General features: G+C 42.4%; 1 protein-coding gene across 2 annotated transcripts; it reads right to left on the minus strand.

Annotated features, from left to right (window-relative positions):
* Positions 1 to 1,447: 1,447 nt before the first annotated feature.
* On the minus strand, positions 1,448 to 22,628 carry LOC144525147 (matrix-remodeling-associated protein 5-like). Of its 2 annotated transcripts, XM_078261692.1 has the most exons (12): positions 22,250 to 22,628; positions 21,394 to 21,620; positions 21,130 to 21,259; positions 16,592 to 16,833; positions 16,239 to 16,390; positions 11,861 to 15,408; positions 10,512 to 10,653; positions 8,565 to 8,700; positions 6,922 to 8,142; positions 6,614 to 6,821; positions 5,269 to 5,490; positions 1,448 to 5,050 (listed from the first exon to the last, which is right to left on the minus strand). In XM_078261692.1, exons 2-12 carry the CDS (start codon positions 21,579 to 21,581, stop codon positions 2,891 to 2,893), a joined length of 8,349 nt encoding a protein of 2,782 aa, XP_078117818.1. In that variant the 5' UTR covers positions 21,582 to 21,620; positions 22,250 to 22,628; the 3' UTR covers positions 1,448 to 2,890. The 2 variants fall into 2 exon arrangements, with proteins under 2 accessions (XP_078117818.1, XP_078117819.1); XM_078261693.1 differs by lacking the exons at positions 16,239 to 16,390; positions 16,592 to 16,833; positions 21,130 to 21,259; positions 21,394 to 21,620; positions 22,250 to 22,628 and adding an exon at positions 15,682 to 15,784.
* Positions 22,629 to 22,933: the final 305 nt, after the last annotated feature.

Genomic DNA, 22,933 nt, shown 5'->3' on the forward strand with positions numbered 1-22,933 from the left:
AAAAGACAAAAAAAAGTTGTAGTATGTCGAAAAAAGTCATTAAAGTCATAGTATGTTGAAAAAGTCATAAAGAAGTCAAAGTATAGTATGTCGAAAAAAGTCATGAAAAAGTCATAGTATAGTATGTTGAAAAAGTCAGAAAAAGTCTTAGAATAATATGTCGAAAAGAGTCATAGTATAGTATGTCGAAAAAAAGTGATAACAAGTCACAGTATAGTATGTCAAAAAAAGGGTTAAAAAAGTAATAGTATAGTTTGTTGAAAAAGTGAAAAGAAAGTATGTCTATAAAAAAGTCATGAAAAGTCATAGCATGTCGAATAAAGTCATAAAAAGTCATAGCATAGTATGTTGAAAAAAATTGATAAAAAAAAGTTTTAGTATAGCATGTCGAAAGAAGTCATGGTATATTATGTTGAAATAAGTCATCAAAAAAATTATTTAAAAAAAATCATGGTACCTATACTATGTTGGAAAGTAGTATGTCAAAAGGAATAATATAAAATAAAATATGCTATAGAAGCAGTTCACAGTTGGGAAAAGTCTAAAAGTTTACAGTTTGCATGGTGTGACGTCTCTGCTGACAGCTCAGAAAACATTAAGTAATAAATCCTCGATGCAGCATTTTTTACCAGCTATTTCAGCTCATTTGGAATTCACTGTTCCGCGCCGATATTTTGCTTGACACTTACCGGACTGTAGCGGAAACTACCAAGGGAAGCCAATTTGACTACTCTGCCAGCTGTTAATATTTTTGTTTGTCTGTCTGCGAACAGATTGTGTCACTGTGATAACGTCACAACCGTGATAGATGCAGTCACAAAACTTTCCAGGTGCGTAGCTGATATCAAAATGAAGGCCGAGTCTGAAGATGGGTATGGTCCGAGCAATGACGCCAAGAATAAGGGGATAGAAAGTAGAGAAGGGGCCACCCCACTTTACGCTCCAGCATCGTGGATGGTGTGAGCCCATTGCAAGATGGTCTCTAGTTTTCTTTCATACTAATGACTAAAACTATACTAATGACCATCACAGTGCACTGCTCATACACTGCTCATACATATACAGTAATGTCTAATTAGTATTAGTATTTAGTGGAATCAGAATATACACTATAACAGCACTTGGCAGGTGTGAGCGCAGGGTGGTGCATGGAGTTGCTCGGCAGGCTGCTGTGAGTTTTATTGCATTTCCCAGGGAGAGCAATATGATGTCATCAACATGTGTCTCATCTGCAGTTAAGATCCCATTTCCTGGTTTGACAGCTGAGCTGGGGGATAAGGGGTTTCTGTTCTCATAATAAATAGGTTTCCTTCCTCACTCTTGCACTTAAACTATGTTTTCTTACTCTGACTCTACCCACACCAGCACACACTCTGTGCCTGTACCATATTTCTAAACAAAACTGCTTTAGTTTCGGCTTGACATTTCATGGAGTAAACACTTTCAGTTCTTTTTCCATTTTTTATTTATAAAATGAAGCTGTTAAAAATATAGCACACATTCATTGTGACTAAACATACTAAACATACTTAATATTTTATAATTTCTCCCTTTGTAACAAAACGCTGGCGTCTTTCTACAGAGTCTTTACAAGACAAATAATTTAGGACAAAATGAAAACATCAAAGAAGAGAGGGAACATGAAAACTATGAGCTGCTGGCTTTGTGCACAAGCTTAGGGCAGGCTCTTGAACCACACATACATTTATACAATCTTTAATATTAAAATAATCAGAAGATGACTCTTCAAAGAGCTGAGTATTGTGTTTACATGAATGCTTTGAACAGTTTTTCATTATGCCCTAGTAATGCTATGAGAATGTAGCACTCGGTGGTACAACAATATTTGTCAAGATTTGAAACCCACAAATAAGTCCCGACAAGAGTTAAAAGTTCAAAAAGTCCTGAAACTGGAGGCCCTTTATCCTCATGTCTGTTACACATTCAATGTAATGTGTAGGCAGTATAATGGAATTAATAAGGCTGCCAGTTTAAGTTACTATTTGCTATATATTCATTACAACAACAAACTCCAACCCTTTTGCTAATATGTAGCTTATAAATAAATAAAAAAATTCAAAAAGTATGTCAATAGTTACAGTAATAAGGTACAGGAAGTATTTCGGGGAATGAAGTTCCACTTTGCAACATTTATTTTATATTATAAATATAAACCAAGATCAAACAGGATTAAATTATGTCATCACATTGAATATTAATGTGCCTGTAGACAGTTGTTGACAAACAGCCTTGTGTGATTATGTGTTGTGTGTTGTGTTAGTGTATGAATGCATAAAGTAATGAAATAATTATTTTACATACGCAGAGATAGAAGACATTTTTACAGTGAGATATACAGTTTTGTCCATATTGCCCAGAACTACATTTTAACACAAGGCGGGGAAACCAGAAACCATATATTTATTTATATTATTTATATTTAATTGACGTCTTTGATCATTACTTCAAAATGGGGTTTAGGCCGCTGAGACAGACAATTCAGCACAACAGGTTAATGGTGTACTGCCAGCTACATAAAACAACCCTCAAACAATCTATTTGTCTATGCAGAGAAAAATGCCTGACACTGTATCTGCAGAGAATCTCGTAAGTCCTGATGTAAAAAAAATACAGTATTGAAAAAACAACTCATACATTAAAATACATGCATGAGACATATACCTGTATATTAGTAGTGTCTTTTCTGAGATTCAACAGTATCTCCTGCACAGAGCCTTGCAGTTCCTTTGGGCATGTGGAACACATACAGTGTTAACAGCTGCATGTGTGTGTGTGTGTGTGTGTGTGTGTGTGTGTGTGTGTGTGTGTGTGTGTGTGTGTGTGTGTGTGTGCATATGCATGTGTCTGTTTGTGCGTTTGCTTCACTCAGTTATATAACATGCAGGTAAGTCGCTTTGGTGTCCACTCCTATTACATTTTTGGCGGTGCATCTGTAAAATCCGGTATCCCTACTTGTCGGGTGTTGTATCACCAAGGAACCCTGGGGGCTAAGGTAGCGGTTGCCGTAGATACGAGCCTGACCCATCACCCTCAGCTGTGTCAGGTCTGGTGTTTCCCAGGTGATTGTTGCCCGGGGTGTTGCTATCGTCAGGCACGGCAGCTCCACCGCAACCCCGGATCGTGTGTAGGTCGCAGGGGAGGGGCCTGTTGTGATGCGTGGGGGGTAGGCGATGACAATGACGGGAACCGTGACGACTGAAACTGAGGAGAAGTCTTCAGTGGTGGATCTGCAGGTGTAGGTGCCACGGTCGAACACGGAGGCCTGTTGTACTGTTAGTGTTCCATCCTCTTGGACTAGATATCGGCCTGAGTCCCCACTCTCACCCTGGGACAGTACCTTGCCGCTGGGCATGGTCCATGAGAGAGAGCCATGGGTGTGAGAAGCAGGGCAAAGCAGGCGAAGGGTCTCTCCGTTAATGATGCTCACTAAGGGAGCTGTTCTAGTGCTCACTGCTGGCTCTGAGATGCGGCTAGTTGAGTGGGGTGGAGGACCAATTGGACGAGGTGCAGAGGGTAAAGACTGGGCTCTGTTTAGGGGCTTTTGAGTAACTGGTATTCTTGGATGTAGCGTCTCAGGCAACACTGGCCTTGAGCTTAAGGATTGAGCTGAATCCAATGAAGCTCCTGAGTGAGGGACCTCTATTAAACCAGCACTTTTCTGCACAGGCATTCCCCTTTGTGGAGATCTGGCCTCCTCCTGTGACTCAGAGACCTCTAGCTCCACCTGTATCCTTGTCTGTCCTCTCTCACCTCTAACCACACATACCAAGGTCCCGCCATCACTGGCCCGCACTCCTCGCAGCTCCAAGGAGCCGTTTCGGTGCACAGTAAGTCGGCTGCCGTAGTAAGGAGCTGGCAACACACTATTGCCAGGCAGAAGCCAGGCCAGACGAGGGGGAGGGGAGCCTTGGGAGGGGCATGGCAAAACAACAGTTTGGCCTTTCACCGCCTGCTGCTTCACTGTAGTTACCACACCCACAACTGTGTTAGTAGAGTTTTTAGTACCTGTGTTACTAGCAGCTATACCAGTACTACTTCTACTACTACTACTACTACCACTACTACTACTACTAAATGCATTTCCTCTGAGTGTGCCAGCACCAGCTCCATTATTAGACACACTGCTGCTAAAAACTCCAACATTTCTGGAAGTACCACTTGTCTTGCCATTGTCTCTACTGGTGTTAGCATCATTACCAGTCTTTCGTACAATGACTTCATTATTGTTAGTCCCAGGATTCCTTTCTACACCATCTTTTCTAACTGTGCTGGGACTGTTACTATTACTCATAATGCCAGGTCCATTTAGATTTATTCCAATGTTACCTGCTTTAATGCCTATATTCCTAGCCACGCTCGCCCCGACACCGATTGCACTGCTACCAAGTTGTGTTGTAATTCTACTAAAAGGCCTGTTCAGTCCATCTCGACTATCACTCCGAATGGCAGGATTAAAGCTACTGGTTGCTATGTTAGCGCCAACGTTTGGTACAATGTTTCTTATCCTGCCATTATGATCACTATAGCCATTATTACTGCTGTTATTGCTACCAAGCTTGCTTGTGTCTCTATTGGTAAATCCATATTGGTTTATCCCTGCATTATTAATGCTGTCCCCTGATCGACTGTTATGATCACTGCCAGGCCCATTGCTAGTACTCCAACCTCTTCCTCCCACATGGCCACTCAATCCATGGGTGGGAGCCTCCACCTCCAGGCCCACCACCATGCTCCTCTCCCCGACTGGGTTGCTTGCTCGGCATGTATAGTTTCCTGTGTCGATCTTTTGAGCCAGACGAACCTCCAGAGTTCCATCTGAAACCACCACAACCCGCTCAAAATAAAAACCAGATCCCAAACTTTGTGGAATGACACGTCGTGACGGGGAAAGCCATGTCACCGTCGGGGCGGGAACTCCTGCAGCCTGGCAGCGAATTGTGGCGGTTGCTCCATGATGTACTTTGATGACGTGGTGGCTTCTGTTATCAGTGAAGGTTGGTGGAGATGTCATCATGACCTTTACTTTGACCTTAAAAGATTACATTTTAATGAAGGATTTAAGTTACGACCAAATTAATTTGTGTTTTCATTTATTCTATGTGTATTGTGAATGAAAAAATGAAAGCATAATTAATTAATTAATAGAGTAATATAACAACATTTTAATTTGATTTTCAAGTATAAATGAAAAACTTTATTAATACAAGTAAATGAATATTCTTCTGCAGGAGAAAATATTTGCCTTACCTTCATAGTGTCTTGACCTCCTTGATTCTCAGCATAACACGTGTACTCTCCCTCTTCTCCCATACCCACTGCTGGAACCAGTAATGTCCCATTGTCAAACACAGTTAACCTCCGTGTTCGCCCTCCTCTGTCTTCCCCCTGCAACACGCTGTTCACCATGGTTCCATCTGGTAGGCTCCAACGGACAGCTGGGTCAGGCAGTCCTGATGCCAGGCAGTCCACCTGAAGGCAACAGGATTATCATTGCTATCATTTAAAAGTGTTGGTGGCTTTTATTTTGATGAAAACTGAACTTCTGAGAGCTGGTGAGTGATGCATACTGTACTTTACATATAGGCTTTGTTAAGGCTGTATTTACAGTGGCACTCATACGTTTATGAACCTTGGTTTTATTTCAGTTAGCCTAATAGCTGGTTTGATTTGCATTGAGAGATGATTTTATGGTGAAGGGTATGTGATGATGTGGGGCTATTTTAATTCCAAAGGCCAAGGGAACTTTATCAGGATGCATAGTATCCTGGATCCATGAAATAACTGGCCTTTAAAAATAAAAATCTGCCTGCCTCTATGGGAATTTAACATAGGGGTGTACTTACTTATGCCCCCTGTATTTTAAGGAAGAACATTTATTTATGTACGATACATTATTCATTCACAAAGAAAATTGGTGTCCTTAAAGGTTGGATTTTTCCTCATTTCGATTTTCGATCCTCAGATCAATTTCCAAAAGATGATTTTTTTATTCCTCTTTTTAGTACTTTACTACTTTGGCATTGGTTCATAAACTTATGAGTGCCACTGTAGTCCCTTAAACATAACACTCACAGTAGAATCACTGCTAATAATGTTTAAATGAAATTAAAAATGAAGGCCAACAAAATCCCACAATACGGTGTCCTCTTTCTTGCATTTCCCCCTGCCTGACATTGTTTTTCACTGAGCTGTTAAATATTCATGCATGAAATACTTTCCCCTGAAGGCCGCTGTTGATGATTCATAACAGGCTATGACTTGACAGGTCGTTCCTTTCTTTTTAGTCAAAAAATATCAAGCCCTTTTTGATAAAAAACAAAACAAAGACACAGCTTGAAGCTGTAGAAACTTTTTGCACCAATCCCAGCAATAGAAGACACCCAACACACATCATTGCCACAACAAAAAAGGCCCTGAAAGCTCAACAGTGGAGGTGTGGGAGATGGAATGTTTTAGGTTTAGGCCGGGTTGATTTCAACAGTGTGGGGTGTGTGATATAAAATGAATTGCTGTTATTTGTTTACTGAGTAAACATCGTTACTGGGAGCAAGGCAGAGGTGAACTATGATTCTGCTTTTTACATTTAGCTCACCTTCAGTGGTGTGCCAAATGACACCATCTGATTGAGTGGCTGCTTGGGCTCGATCTTGGCAGGCTTGGTAGCTACAGAGACACGCAGGAGGCGATAATCATCTGAGACCTTGTTGCGTGCGATACAGAGGTAGTCTCCGGCATCCTTCTCTGTTACTGCCTGAACTGACAGGGTGCCATTAGGGTGCACCTTCAGACGTCGGTCAAAACTGAAATTCAAATGTGGACAAACATATACACAAATCACAAAAACAATACACATAAAGAGTGAGATAATGCAACCTTCACACAAACCCACAACCCCCGTACCTAAAGTGCATGTCCACCAGTTTCCTGTGTGGGGTCCTCCAAATGATGATGGGTGATGGGTTGCCAGTTACAGAGCAGTGGAGCTGCAAACCCCCCCCATATTGGACAGTAGTGATGGAGGGTGACACAGAGACAATACGGGCTTTATTAAAAGGGGAGACGGGCAGGGGATGCAAAGCAGCTGAGGCTCTGCTTTTATCAGAGGGGGAAGGAGAAGTAACTCTTGTGTTGTTTAAAATGCCCGGAGAGACTTTGGTATTATTTGTAGGCACTGTGGAGGGTGGGAAGAGAGAGGAGAGTTTTGTTTTGTTGATGTTGGTCAAGTGTGTGGGAGAGGCAGTGACTGATTTATTGATTTTAGGAGGTGAAAAAGTGGAATTGGGTTGGTGAGGGTAAGATGATGAGCGAGAAGAACTAGGGGGCAGCGGCAAGGTCCTGGCTCTATCAAATGGTGATGAAGGGGAGAGTCTAGTGGATTTGAATGGATTTGAGGGGTGCCTGGGAATGGACAAACTTCTGTCTTTATGAAGTGAAGACGGAGTTTTTTCAGTAGCAACTTCTTTTGCTTCTTCATTTTTTGCTCCTCCCTGTCGCCTCGCTCCTTCTGCTCCCCCTTTAATTTCTACCCTGACTGTTCTCTTATCAGCTCCAACAGCATTACTTGCTGTGCACTCGTAATTCCCTAAATCCTTAGGTCCAACTCCTCGAATATGCAGTGTCCCATTGGGCAAGACAAAAAGGTTGCCATGGAGAAACTGGGATGGCCGAACTAGAGTCCCATCTGGGATTCGCCAGCGCAGACTTGGTGGCGGAGCACCTCGGGCAGAGCAGTGAGCATTAACAGGCCTCCCAGGAGACAAGAGCAGGTGTTCCTCTCTAGGTTGCTGTATCACCGGGGGCAACGAGGACACGTGTACACGCACAGAGGCACTGGCAGCACCTGCTGAGTTGGAGGCCACGCAGCGATACACTCCTCTGTCACTAGGTAATGTTACTGACATATGAAGGGTTCCATTTGTGTCCATAGTAATGTGTCTGATTGAGGGAGCATCGGAGGTCAAGACAGAACGGTCAGGCAGAACCCAAGAGAGCAGAGGGCTGGGAACGCCATCCGCCAGGCACTCCAAGTGCACATCTCCACCCTGATGAATGGTAGCTTCTCTGTAGCTGGCCAGCTGCATCCGAGGGGGGCGGGTCCACACTTCCAGGGTGGTTAGCAATCTATCATAGAACAATAAAGCACACACATGCTCAATATAGAAACACATAAACAAATTTACGATATACATTTCAAATGAAACAAATTATAAATAGCATATGACACATTTAGGAAACACCCACCACCAAGGCATGCATACACAATTAAAACAGGACTCCTGATCACACAGATACAGACTTCATAAAGAGAGATTTGCATTTGACTTTAGGCTGCTTAAAGATGTTAAATCAAGTTTGTCTGTAACTGTATTTTCACCTGAAAAGTGGGTAAAATACCAACACAGCATATATAGTACTTAATAATTAAATTGCAATTTGCCTTAGGCCTTTGCAATTAATGTTGAAAATATTTTGTCCCATGGTCATTATAACTGAATGGTGTACATTTCATTATTAATATTCCTAACTGGTACCAGTAGTCTCACCTGTCGCGACCCAGAAAGCTGTGTGCACTGCAAATGTATGTGCCCCTGTCCTGCAGCTGAACATTCTGGATAACAAGGGTGCCATTTGGCAAGACCTCAAAACGCTGAGCCCTGGATTGGATTGACATCACTGCTCCTGAGACACAATGAGAGAGAGCAGCAGTGAGGAGACAGAGTAGGAAAACAGAGACAAATTTGGAAAGAAAGTTAGAGAGTGAGTAAGAGACAGAGAAAAGGAGGACCGGGCACATGACGAGTGGCACAGTGTGAAGTAAGCACCAGTGATGCAGTGCACAAAATGTTCCATTACTTTCTTGCAATATGTCTTTCCCACATGGCAAGTAAGAGAACCTTTTGTGTGCATGCCAGTACGTAATGCTGAGTGTTAATGGGTTATTTCATCAGTGTAAAATGTGTTCATATTCATCTAGTTATAGTGCACACTAAAACTGAGACTGATTTTCCCTCTCAAATCTATGACCTTAGGATGTAAAAACCTTTGCTTATTCTGATTCAAAGATACAGTCTGTAGTTGTTTTTTTTAAACTAGTACAGTGCCCGTTCAAAATGTGCCTATTTGGAATGGGCCGATTGCTTGGCATGTGCTATTGCTACTTGTCACATTCTCCAGAACCCTTGTAGCCCAAAATTACTTACAGAAGGAACCCAAAGCACTTAATATGCAACCACACTGTATAGTCTATTACTGCCCTACTGTGTACTTCTAACTGAGAGGAAAACATTGTACTTACATTTACCTGACAGAGAACGATGCAGATTCAGATTTTACTAACAAAATGTCACACTTCACTTCAATGTGGAGTAATCAGGGACATTTGCCTCATGGACTCATGGTGCTGCGCCATCCGCCACCCAATCCGGGCCCATTATGAAAGCCAATCAGCAAAACTCTGCGTTAATCAACCACCAGAGCTGGACCGAGTAGAGAGACTGACTCACAAAGACGGAGTCAGACAGCTCCAGAATGTGAGTGTGTGTGTGTGTGTGCTGCTTGAGAGAGAGGCGGGAAAGAAAAAGTGAAAGGCAATGCAAATAAAGAGAGTTTTTATTTAACTACATTTTAGTGTTGTCTTTTTCTTTCTTTTTTTACGATATTGCATGTAGACAGTCAGTGTTTAATGTTTAAATAATGTTTAATGTTAAGTATTGATTTGATTTGCAGGGATATTGATAGTGTCTGGCTTTTGTTTGATATCTAGTTTCAGCAAGAATGCCTTTTTACTGAGTTTCCTTTTAACAAAATGCTCTGAGTGAATTTAAGCTGGGCTTTTATTGTGAAGGGTAGACACGGAAGAGCCAGCGTTATGGCAGCCCTTTTTATTCTCAACATTTTTAACTCAAGCTTCATTGTTTGGTCGTTTAGTTTAATTTGCAGTTTATTAATATCCAATATCCAATGCTGTCCAAACTGCTCCAAATTCCAAACCCCAAGTTCATAGGGTACCCAGGAAATCAAGTGTGAAGTTGATTGGATAAACAGTTCATGAGATATTTCAAAGACAGATGCACACACACACACACACACACACACACACACACACACACACACACACACACACACACACACACACACACACACACACATACGCATACATACAGAGTTTGAATTATATGTATATTCACATATATAATTGACTTCTGGAGAAAAAATAAGCATTTCTAAGTTTCCCAACTTAATAAAAATGTATTAAAGTATAAATAAAAGTATAGGCCTGAAGCCTGTTTCAGAGGGCATCTGAAAAACTTTGCTGAGTTTTTACATCAGTCCATGAATCATATTTGGCTGGCCTCCAAGTGGATTTTGAATGTAAATGTAAAGTGCAGATAAAACTGAACCCTGATTTATCTATTCATGCATTTAGGGGTGTTTTTGAATATGTGGGTGTATGCTGAAATAAATGTGTATATCTGCTGCACTGTGTGTACCTGTGGCGACCTTGGTCCATGTGATGGTGGGCTTCGGCTCTCCTTGAGCCTCACAAGCCAGCCTGGCAGTGCTCTCTGCTGGGAACGACACTGTCCTGATGTGTGGGTCTGCAATCCTCGGTCTGGATCTCACAACTGGTGCCTATGAAAAAGTTTTAGTAAAGAGATTATAACGGCAACGTATTGAACCACTGATGATTATAACTATCATGAAAAGCATGGCTCCACTAATGAAAGATTCTCAACTTTCGTTACGTTGGTCTCGGAGTTTTACAGTAATTTTTCAACTAAATAGCATGTGGTTGGAGGACTTGCAAGTGAACAACAACTTCAGTACAGCAATGGATACAAAAATTTAAATTGTTTACTGTAATAGCAAAAATCTACATTACAGTAATACCACAATGTTATCAACAGATAATTTGGCCAAGTGCTATCTGTTTAAAGATTTTCTAGGAACAACACCTAACCAAAACGATAGATGAATCAAAACTTAGTTGTGGAGGTAAGGATAAATACCATTTAACATCTGTACCAAAAGCTACAAGCTACAAGCTGACATTAATATGTAAACTATTTAGTAAAAAAAATTGTAAACAGTTTGTTTGTTGTTGATTTTTAAGCATTGTTCAGGTTCACAAATTCAGTATAGCATTACTGTAATCCCAGATTTAGAATCATTGCTTGTGGACCCAGTGGTTTGGTCTGCAGAGGTTTGCCAACAGAGCTCTGGAAATTAATTAACAATTGATTATCTTAAATCCCTTGGGATTAGGGTCTCAAAACACATAATGTTAGTGATTATGGAACATGTGTTTTTCATATCTTCTTTAGATCTGACAGGGAATCTGGCAGAGCTCGGGAAAATCCGTGAAATTAAAGAATTGTCATAAACATCCCTGAGGTTTCAAAGCAGGTCATGTGGATACAGATTAGACTTTTTTCAGATCTTTTGTGCATTTCTGCTAAGCTTTTGCCCAAGGGCTTGTACAGTCGAGTGCAGTGTGTGTGTGTGTGTGTGTGTGTGTGTGTGTGTGTGTGTGTGTGTGTGTGTTTTCTGGGCTAGCACTCACTTAGAAAAGAAATGTTAATTTGAGTTTCACTTTGCTGACAACAACAAAAATAGCTTAATATATATGGACTGCAAACTACATTTAAGAGGGCACTTTAAGAAATGACTAATTGAATGAATGACTGAAAATAGGAAAACCTTACATAAATTAGCAATTAAATTAACAAATAAAGAACAAAACGTGGCTAGCTTGGCTCTTATTCTTGTTGTAAAGAATGTTGGGTAAAAGACTCCACAAAATAGCAATACTATGTTATTTGAATCAATTTGAACTCACCCCAGGGGCAGCAGGGAGCAAAGGGGAGGGGGGCCAGTGTGGCCTTCTGCTGTGTGAATCAGGAATAGAATTAGTTCCAGGGTTCTTCCAGTCAGTAGATCGACTCTGGTTTGCACCCCCAGAAACAGGCCTCCCTCTGGGATCAACTTGGACAATACTCGGCCTCTCTCTGGATGATGTTGTGGTACTTGTTGATGTCATTGTTGTGGTAGTAGTAGAAGATGTAGACGTTTTGGCTGAGATGGCAATTCTAGTACTACTAGTAGGAGTAGTAGTTTTAGTAGCCATAGTAGTAGTAGTAGTAGTAGTGGGGTTAGGAGTTGTGGGAATAGATTTTAATGAGATTGTATTACTAGTAGTGGTAGTAGTAGTAGTAGGAGAAGAGCTAGTTGAATAAGTAATAGTGGGAGTAGTAGATTTAAGAATAGGAGTTGTTGTAGTAGTAGAGGTGAGAGTAGTTGTACTTCTGGTAGTGCTAGATGTTGGGATAATAATGGTAGTTGCAGTAGTCATGATGGGACTTGTATTCATAGGAGTACTTGTAGTTGTTGTGGGAAGTGTGTCCTCACTAGCTCTAGTAGTATACATACTCATGCTTCCAGCAGGACTAGAACATATGCTCTTGAGAGTAGTGGAAGGAGTTGTTGTGATTTTTACAGTAGTAGTTGTAGCCACACTGGGGACTGTGGAGGAAACAATCGAGGAAGGAGTGGGCAAAAGAGAAATGGAGGAGTGGGACACATATGGTACACCTGACAAATTACTCTCCAGCTCTTCACTGTGTTTGCTTGGGGGTCTATCATTGTGTTTGCCTAAGGCTGTATGTGTTTTCGTGTGTGTCTGTATGCTATGTGTATGTGTCCTGGCGTCAGTGTGTGGCACATGTGTCTGTGCGATCACAGTATCTGAGTGAGTGGGTGCTGATGTCGGTGATTTGAAGAGAGTGGACTCTGCAGTCTCTGGGATAGTGGCTGACTGAGTCACTATGTCTATATGTATCTTTGTGTGAGAGGGGGATAATGAGGTGAGAGAGGAGGAAGAGGGACTCAATGAGGGGGGGGCAGATTTTGAAGAAGAGATACCATGAGCGTTAGAAACAGCAGGAGAAAGAAGATTCATTGTGACATCACTCGAAGAAGTAATACGGTCAGTCCGTATCAACAAAGTAGCTGGAGATGTGGTTGTTGACGACAGGAACAACATATTAATTTGATCTGTGGTAGTGTCAGGTGTCACAATTTGTAATCTTGGGTTCATAGGATCAGGGAGAGGTTGAGGTGGGGTCAAAGGTCGTCCCCTGGGCCTGTTGATGATTCGTCTTCGCTGTCCGATCCTCCTGCGAGAGTTCCAAGGGCTTTGAGGCTGGGAGTTTGGAACTAAATTAGGGAAGAGTCCCTGCCGAGTGTTCTGAGGCATGGTTCTAGATGAGTTGGTGTTTGCTTCTGGCTCATCTCTTTCCCCTGGTTCTAGGACAATTTCATTTGTTCCAGAGATTGGCCTAGATGTGACTGGTATTTTCTGTGTCTCTGGGTTTGTCACTGTCTCTATCTGTGGAGATGCTTTCTCTGTCTGTATATGTGTCTCTGTCTCGTTCTCTATATCTGTCTGAGTTTCTGTGGACGTCTCTGTCTTTATCTCTGTGTCTGCTTCAATGTCTGTTTTCATCTTTGTGTGTGTTTGCATTTCTGTGTGAACAGCGTGAATGGGCTGTAGGCCTTCCTCTTGTAGATCAGTGTCATCAACAGATGACCCTTCAGTTTCTGCTTCCACCCCTGCTCGCTCAGCTCCACCTCTCTTTGTATCATCATCTCCCTCATGTCCTCCTGTGTCTCTACCTTTGACTCCTCCTACTGGTTCAGCTGTGGGCTTCCCCACTGCGTTGGTCTGGCTGTTATTAGTGTGAACAGTCTTTTGTCGTATCTTAGCCAGGAGGTCAGCCCATTTCTGAGGGTCTATCCTTTGTTTGTTTGTTGTAACTCTATGTCTGTTCTCAAAGCGGTTTCTTCTCTGGTCAGTGGATGATACAGGTCCTCCTCCTCTTCTTAGGGAGCCTTCTCTTATAGGTCCACGTCTTCTGGGTTTTTGGATTGGATAACGTCTGTTTGGGGGAGGTTGGAGAGGTCTTGGACGCTTCCTATTGCCAACAAAACTTCTCTCTTCTTCCTCTTCATTACCCGATCCTTCTTCCAATAGTAATGGAGCTCGTATCTTGGTTGACCGGCCAGCGGCTGACTGTGGCCCTCTAGGAAATGAAGTCCTAAGTGGAGGGGGATGTTTTGAGTTTAACTCCAACTGCATGGACAGAGAGTCACTGCCGTACTGGTTGATGGCAATGCAGCGGTAATAACCAGCATCCCTCAGAGAAGGATTAGGCAGAGAGAGACTCCCATTTGATTGTATTGTGAGCCCACCTGATACAGCTAATCCCTGCTGTACTATGTTTCCATCTGGTAACAACCAACTTATATGAGGCACTGGTGAACCTGATGCCTTGCAGTAGAGACTGACGGGCTCCCCAATGTTTCCGGTGACAGGAGGTCCCACCTGCTCTCCTGAAAGTGGAACAGAGGACTCCTCGACTGCCAGGCGCAGCGGGAGAACATTTACATCCCTGCCTGCCCGGGCTATGCAGTAGTAGATCCCTTCATCTGAGAGTTGTACCTTGTGTAGAAGTAAACCAAAGGCTGATGCCCGGAGCCTACCATTTAGGCTGCTTGAAGGGGAGATGAGCTTGGATCCATCTGGGAGAATCCACTGTACTCTGGGGTTACCAGAACTTAAAAGAGGGCATGATAGCTCCACCTTACTTCCTGCTATTGTCGCCAGTGCTGTGGTGGTATGATTAGTTGAAATTAGCACCCATGGGTGGGAGGCAGGGGAGGATGTTGAGGGATGAGAAGCAGGGTCCGGATGAGCAGAAACTCTTGTTGAGTATATAAGTTGAACTCTGTATCCGTTAGACTGCGCTCTGTTTAGCTGTAGGCTAATGGCTGGCTGTAGCAACCATTGTGGTCTAGCTTTAACAGAAGCTTTGACTCCAGTGTGATAGTATCCGTCTGTCTCTGCTGCCTGTCTGTAGCGGTATGCCAATGCCGGGGCTTTACTCAGCATGATCTCCCTCTCCAGGTGAACTGCAGTTTCACTGTAGTAAGCTAGGATCCTCCAAAGTTTCTCATAGCTCTGCCTCTCCACAGGGCACTCCAGGGAGAGTGACAGAGCAAGGGGCAGAGGAGAAGAGGAGGAAAGGGAGAGATCTGGAGGAGGAGCAATATCCTGGAACTCAGAAGAGTAAGTAATGTTGCAACCCAGATCGACACTGCCCCCCTGTTGGTCAGACAGACTCAGAGAGGCAGTGCCTAAAGGCTCTCTAAAGGATTTACTTGATTGGATTTCACTGGGTTCTGTCTCCAAAGATGCATCTCTTCCTGGGGAGGGGATGACAGGCAAGCTGCATGATAGGGCAGTCTGGTCAAGCAAGCCCTGACCATGAAGGGAATTGGGCGAGGAGCAGATTGGACACTGAGGGCCGCTGGGACATTTCATTAAGCCTAATTGAAAATGAGAGGCAGAGAAAATTATGTCATAAAAGGCTGCCTTAGCACCTCTGGCTTATCAACTGTGGATAACAGCATAGCAACTATACAAACATATTTGTGCACATTTCAGCTATCTGCACATATTAGTGGTGTGATATATTAGTCATGCCAGCTCTTCTTTGGCATCTATTATCCTTTATATCTCTTACTAATTTGGTATGGTTACTTTATCTACTCATAAATCAGAAAAATGCATCACTTCATTATTACACAGCAATCATTAACCTATATTCCAGCTGCCTGCACACATCAATGCTGTCATCATGGATTAGTCATGGCAGGTTAAGTCTGGCATATCAATGGGACACATTTCACGGTCCAGCCCTCACTCACATCTCAATAACAGCCACAAGACACACTGGAAGAGATACAGAAAATGAAGAAAACCAGAGAAGAATGTGTGATGAAAAGCAGGTGAAGAGATGTCAGAGATATCGAGGTTAACAAAACCTAAAAGATGTATTAGAAAGTACAGTACAATAATACCATCATTCTTTCATCTGGCTGGATTTGACATGTTGTATTAAAATTTATAGACTGCAATAGTCAACAAATTAGTCTTCTGTTTCTCAATCCATTTCCCATGTTCCTTCACACATTATCCCCATATCTATTTCTTCTCACTCAAGCAACCTACATGCTGCATTAACCACCGCATTTTTGCATCTCTGACTGAATTAAACTGTCTCAGAGACAAAACCAGTGACCAGCATAAACCGCGGGTGCTCATTGGAGACAAAACAAAAAGTGAAAACAAATCATATTTCCAATGCGACAGTCACCTGGATGAGCCAGACTCCAAGTGAGAAACCAGGTCATCCTACAGTCACAACTCCACGGATTAGCCTGCAGCACAAGAGTCTCCAGCAGAGGTGCTGTTGCTAAGGTCTCTCTGGGCAGAGTGGTTATACTGTTGTTGGACAGGTCTAGGTGTCTACAGGTGGGGAAAACAGAGCAAAGAAAAGATTGGATGAAGAGGGGAAGAGGGGACACCAAGGTTCAGAAAAAGGGTAAAAAGACAATGCTATATCTTTAGAGGTGTATTTGTCTAACCACCAATGGATGTTACCTTTTTCTGATCAAATATTGTAACTTCCCCAACAATGATTATTGCATTATGTGCTTTAAAGCTCACCTGAGTGTAGAGAAGTAATATGTATTCAGCAGGGACAGTGTGCACAGAGTGTGAGGGTGCAGCTGATGCAGCCTGTTCCCTTGCAGACGCAGCAGCCTGAGGCTAGGCAGCTGGAGCAGCGCCCGGGGGTGAATGTGTTGGAGGAGGTTGTGATCCAAGTAGAGACGCAGCAGTGAGGTCAGGCCAGAGAAGGTCAGAGATGAAGAGATCTCTCTCAGCTTGTTATAGCTCAGCTTTAATATCTGTAGGTAAAAGGGGGAGGAAATGGAGCGAGCGAAAGCAATTACAAGAGCAATCAAATACAGTAATAGGCATCAAAGCTGATGAAGAAACCAAGTATGCTCTGGTCATACGCCTGTCAGTGGACACCACATGCTTGTAAATTGAATTTATGACCAATGATGTGAGGGGAATTGGAATGACGATGAAGAGTTGGGTGAAAAACTCTTTGTAAGCAAGAATAACTGAATGCAGTCTGTGTAAAATTTTAAAATATGGGAAAATACATCCAGCAGCACACAACCTCATATAGTTGCTGAAAAACTGAAAAACTGAGAAATAGCCCACAGCATATAACCAGACAATATACAGTATGCTGTGAGTTTATTGATTCAAAGCAGGGAAGACTAAAATGCTATCCTAGCACTGGGGGTCAAATATGAAATTTAGCCCTTTATCCTCAGTAGAAGACTCCAGGGGATCTATTGATATTCTAGTCATGTGTGGAGAACCCACCTTTTAAGAAGTTACATCATGAAAACCATGTTGTGGAATTATGTTTATGTGGGGCTTATGCTAAATCTGCTCTGCAGGAAGGCTATTTAGCTGGGAGAGTTCCAGCTGCAGACAGATCTAGCATGTGAAGATGTCAGCACATGGAAATATGGATCCTATTATCACACAATGACAAATATATCAGTATCTGCCTGGGAGATGAAGGGAACAATTGTTGCTAAGTTGCTGCTAAAATGTGTGTTTCCTGTCAGTGAGCAGTGAAAAGAATGATGGCACATAAAGTATGCATTAGTTGTACAGTGGCCGACAGGGGCAAACGCCCTGCAACTTAAGAAAACAGCTTCATTAATTTGACAAAACACATGTGCAGCATTCAGAAAACACTCTGCAAATACACACAACACAACCAAACACATAAACGCGCTGCAAATAAAAAACGATGCAAAAAGAAAAGCACACAAACCCCGAAAACAAATGCAACAAAAAAACGCTGCATCCAGATTACACAACGGAAGTTCTCCAGTCTTCTAGAGGGAGCAGCTAAGTGGAACAGCTTGATTTTCGACCCCACGGGGAGGGAGCGTTCTGCCTTTTTATTAGAGTCGGGTATGGCTGCAGCCTGGAGACCTCCCGTCTAATGCCCCCCGTCCATAGACTGTATATTAAATTAATATACATATTAAATTAATATACAGTCTATACTCCCATCTCATGCCCTCCCGGCTGGTGCCGTCCCAGAGCTTCAACTTTTCAAAATAAAAGCTTGCATCTGGTCCGCTATGTCTTCGTACTTTGGTGTTTTGGATGTTTTACAGTACAGTACGGCAATCATGCTAATGAATACAATAACTTTTTCAGCAGATGTCTTACTTACAACACGTTGGAGTTAGCAAAGCAGTTTTGTGTTTATATTTGCGAGCAGGATTTATTCAGTTTGATAAATCCCACGGTAAATTGGCTGGTTTACTAAACAGGGAGGGACTATAAATCCTGTGTGTTTTTTGTTTTTTTTGTATTTCAAGAGCAAATTGCTCCACAGTATGAATACAGATTGATCACTTATTTTGTTGGTAACCGTTGTTGTATAATCACAATATTACACTTGAGGAGGCCTATAGCCTACTTCAGTAATTTCGGATCTTGAAATTAAACCCTCTCATGTAATATGGCTTAAACAAACGTCAACATTAAACGCTGATGCAGTTTTAAATGTTTTATCACCACGAGTTTACAGACGTCTCTGCTGATTGAGTATCATCTGTGACCTGAGCCGAGACACACCCACCTAACAAGAGAAAACATATCTCAAACATAGACTTAATATTTACAGTGTATGATCTCAAAGCAGTTGCACACCGTTTCACAACGGTGCACACCGTTCTGAGATTGAACGTGTCCCGCCAGCTCTCTCTCTCTCTCTCTCTCTCTCTCTCTCCCCATGGGGTCGAAAATCAAGCTGTTCCACTAGCTGCTCCCTCTTGAAGCCTGGAGAACTTCCATGTAATCTGGATGCAGTGTTTTTTTGTTGCATTTGTTTTCGGGGTTTGTGTGCGTTTCTTTTTGCATCGTTTTTTATTTGCAGCACGTTTATGTATTTGGTTGTGTTGTGTGCATTTGCAGAGCGTTTGCTGAATGCTGCACATGTGTTGTCAAATTAATGAAGATGTTTTCTTAATTTGCTTGTGTTTCGTTTATTTGCATGTGTTTTCTTAAATTGCAGGGCGTTTGCCCCTGTCGGCCACCGTACAAATGTGCTAAAAATTGTGAACAGAATCATGTAAACCGTTGTATTAATTTGCATCGTGGCTTTACAGAAGAAATGTAACATAAATCAAATAAATTAAAAAAATTAGGAATATTTATCAATGTAGCACCCTCTCTAAATCGTACCAAACTCTTGACAAATGCTACCTTGATATTCCCTGCTTTACTTAAAAATCAGTTCTGAAATCAGCTCTGTCACAGTTTAAGTATATTAATTTGTCATAGGGAGCTATACAGACTGTAAACTGTAAGTGTAGAAGGTTTAAGAGCTGAGCTTTTTGCATCAAAGCTCCTGTATGGTCCTCCCTGCCTAAGGCTGGAGAGGGATTAAAGTATTTTGTGGAGACTTGGTCCAAGTTTGATTTTCACGACTGTGTCCTGCAAAAACATTTATCTCCTAAGAGTCAAAGGTTAAATATGTGACGAGACAATGTTTTATTTTCCCCATTAAAAGCTGTAATATTTTATAATCCACCATCAATAGTTTGGTTTGGCAGAGGACAGTTCAGGACACTCTCAATGTTGGCTGCTGTTAGCTGCGTGTGATACAGGTCTACTGTTGTTCCATGAAGAAGTGGGAGAAGAGGCCTCTGTAGAATCATCTCCACTGCCTCAAAATGTTGGTTGCCTCAAATCGTTTTGTTCAATATGTTCCAATATGTAATATATTTACTGTAATAAATCCAAAAATGACCCCAATGCGTCATCAGATATTAAGGAAACATGCTAAGTTGATCTTTTCTGACAACAATGCTAATGCCAGTATTTTCTCCTTTTGAAATTTCCGTTCCGTGACGGAATTTCTGGCCTGTGTGTTGTTATCAACTGCCCAGTTTGACAGCCAGGCCGGGTTGCCAGATATACCTGTAAAAACTTAAACCCAGCACGCTACAGCTGTAACGTTAGTACAGCCATGAAAGCAGCAAACTAACTAACAGGATCAACGGAGATAGATTCTACCCAACCTAAAAAAAACGGCATGTTTCTAACAGCTGTGTGACCAGAGACGAAACAAATCCGGGGTAAATATTGGAGATGTATTTGAAAGATGGAGACAGCTTAGAGCCCAAAAGGACGCAGAGTTGGCTAATTTCCTCCTGAAAAGGTAAGCATTAGCTTCAGGCTAATTTATCACAGCTACTAGGGACGGGCATTTGATGTCATTTCAACATTTGTGTAGCTACTCACATTGAATTATATAGCTAGAGTACCCGAGTTGGTTACTCGCAAAAACAATTGAGACACAGCCAGTAAGGTGATCCTGACTGGTCCTGGCTAACGCCGCCATGCTAACCCTGCTAACTGCTAACGTTACCAGAGGACCAGGCAAGCGGCCCACGGCTGTTTACAACGTGTAGCCTGTTCACCGGCCGTAGCCGACAACGGTGAGTTATTTGAAGCCAAGAGGGGGGACTGTTAATCGGAAAGAGAGGACCTTGAGTTTGCAGTGTGTTTAGCGATTGTTGCCATAATTCTAAGCCAATAAAGCATGTATTTCAGTCGGGTGGAAAAGGACGGCAAGGTAGTGGTATTTTTAGCAGTTCCTATCGTAATTCTAAACCGAGGAAGTGTGTCTGGCGTGTGGAGAGAACAGTGAGGTTGTGGGGTTTTCAGCGGGTCCTACTGTAATTCTAAGCCAAAACGTGTCTGTCAGTTGGGTGCAGAGCTCCGTGTGAGCACGGGCTTTGATGACTGTCAACATAGCCTGCAACTAACGTTAGCTACTCCACTGTGCTATGGAGGAATGTCTGGCTATGTGAGACAACCGTCTAGCAACATTGTTGGATGCAGTCTCAGCCTGGCAACCTACGTGAACTTCAAGTCTGGGGAGGAGGGGGCAGGGGAGACGACTCTCTCCAGTATTTTGAATTTGTACTGCAGTAACTATTTTAAACGCTAGCTGTCAGTATTACATATTGCACCTTTAACTATCCTACCCAATAATCGTCCGCTAGTTTGGTTTTGAATGGAATTCCTTCTCTTTTCAGTCCTATATTGATGTGTCCAATACATGTTGTTGTTGCTCTTCTATTGTTTACCTGTAGTGATTTCATATCTCTGAACGCTGTATCTGGGAGATGGTGGAGGTCATTGCTGTGGAGCATCAGAAGCTCCACCTTCTTTAGCCCAGCCAGAGAACTGTCATATATACTGCTGATGCTGTTGAACCTAAAGGTGGCACAGAAACAGCATCATCAACCTGAGATGTCAATAAATCAACAAATTATTAAAGTTCCATATTAGGTAAATAAAAGCACTATATGTTATGTTATTTGTGTATGTGCTTCCATTTATTCCCTTACCCTAAGTTTATGCGGCGTGTATGTAGAGGCAGGCCAGAAGGTACAGTGAGCAGGGAACGAAAAGTACAGTGCACTTCGCTGGCCTGGTAGCAGTTACAGCTCCTTGGACAGCCCAGACCCATGGGCACTACAAGTGTCAGCACCAGGAGAGTCAGCAGTGCCACCAGCACACACACACTCCGGTACATCTTCGCTCCGCAAGAGGACAAGCCACACTGGGATTATCACTGCCAAAGAGAAAACGGAAGTCAAGACTTATGGAGAGCAGCAAAGTGCACCACTGTGACGTGTCTCAAAATCCAGATGGGAGCCTCTCTCTCTTGCGCACACACACACACACACACACACACACACACACACACACACACACACACACACACACATACACAAGTCAATTTTATTCATGCAGCCCAAAAACACAAATTTGACTCAAGAGGATTTGCAATCTGTACAACACATGACACACTCTATCCTCAGACCCATATCCACTCTGACACATTGCACCTGTCTGAAACAAAACAGACCTTTTGGCTTTCTACAAATGTGCATGCCCAGTAGGTTAATTGAATGACATATCACCATATAAATGAATAAAAACACTGGAGGAATTTAAAAGGAAGAAGGAAGGATAAACTTCGAATTATTAAACTCTCTCTCTCTCTCTCTCTCTCTCTCTCTCTCTCTCTCTCTCTCTCTCTCTCTCTCTAATCTCACACAGGCGCACAACCAACTGTAGTGCAAGAGCTGCGAGAGGCTTTTTCAACTTGACGCTGCAATTAAAGTAAATTACGCGCTGTAGCAAGAAGCATCCAAGATTAATAGATTACTGTAATAGTCATGGTTGATAAGAGCATACCTTGAAATCCTTTGGAGTTATTTCACAGAATTATTCATTTTGTCCATCAAATACTGACTTTTATCCAGCTGCACGGTTCTGAAATTTGATATGCAATTAACCGGTTTATTCACTAATAAACTCCGAGATTGTTGAACTGAGAAGAAGGTCCCAAAAAACCTTGTCACGTAAAATGTCACTGAAGAAAGCGAGGAAAAACGTGAAAAGTAGCCACACTTTTGTCAACTCCGCACGTCAACCAAATGTTTTTAATAACATCCAACAGGTCTTCTTGCGCGCCTCCTGAAAAGCAAAGTAGCGCTGGAAGCGGTAGGCGGACTACACAAAGACGTCTGGCGCTGCGTTTGTATAGATGACAGTGAATGTGTGTGAGTGTGTATTTGAGTGTAGGAAAGGACTGAAGTGAACTTTGAGTGACGCTCAGGCAGAGGGGTTTGTCCAAGGAGGGGCTTTCTGGGAACACAGAGGTAACAAGTAACTGCGCTTCAGCTGCTTTTCTCAAATCTTTACACTCTGCATGTAGGCCATAGAAGAGGACATCTTCCCGAAGAGCTGCAGCTCATTTTACATCACCATTATATCATTACATATCATTATAATGTGCTCACTCTATCTTTATATATTTTGTGATTTAATTGGGGGAATTGTTATGGCTTCTAGCTAGATTCACCTCATTAGTGCACT

The sequence above is a fragment of the Sander vitreus genome, chromosome 11 (assembly GCF_031162955.1).
Source record: "Sander vitreus isolate 19-12246 chromosome 11, sanVit1, whole genome shotgun sequence".
In the NCBI taxonomy this organism is placed as follows: Eukaryota; Metazoa; Chordata; class Actinopteri; order Perciformes; family Percidae; genus Sander; species Sander vitreus.

Bases quoted from the DNA above. Each gene is read 5' to 3' on its own strand.
- LOC144525147 (XM_078261692.1), bottom strand. From the start codon at position 21,581: ATGTACCGGAGTGTGTGTGTGCTGGTGGCACTGCTGACTCTCCTGGTG. The intron at 10,654-11,860 runs GTGAGTTCAAAT...ACTTTTTCATAG, and splicing joins TGCTCCCTGCTGCCCCTGGG to GCACCAGTTGTGAGATCCAG. The intron at 5,051-5,268 runs GTAAGGCAAATA...TAATCTTTTAAG, and splicing joins GAGGTCAAGACACTATGAAG to GTCAAAGTAAAGGTCATGAT.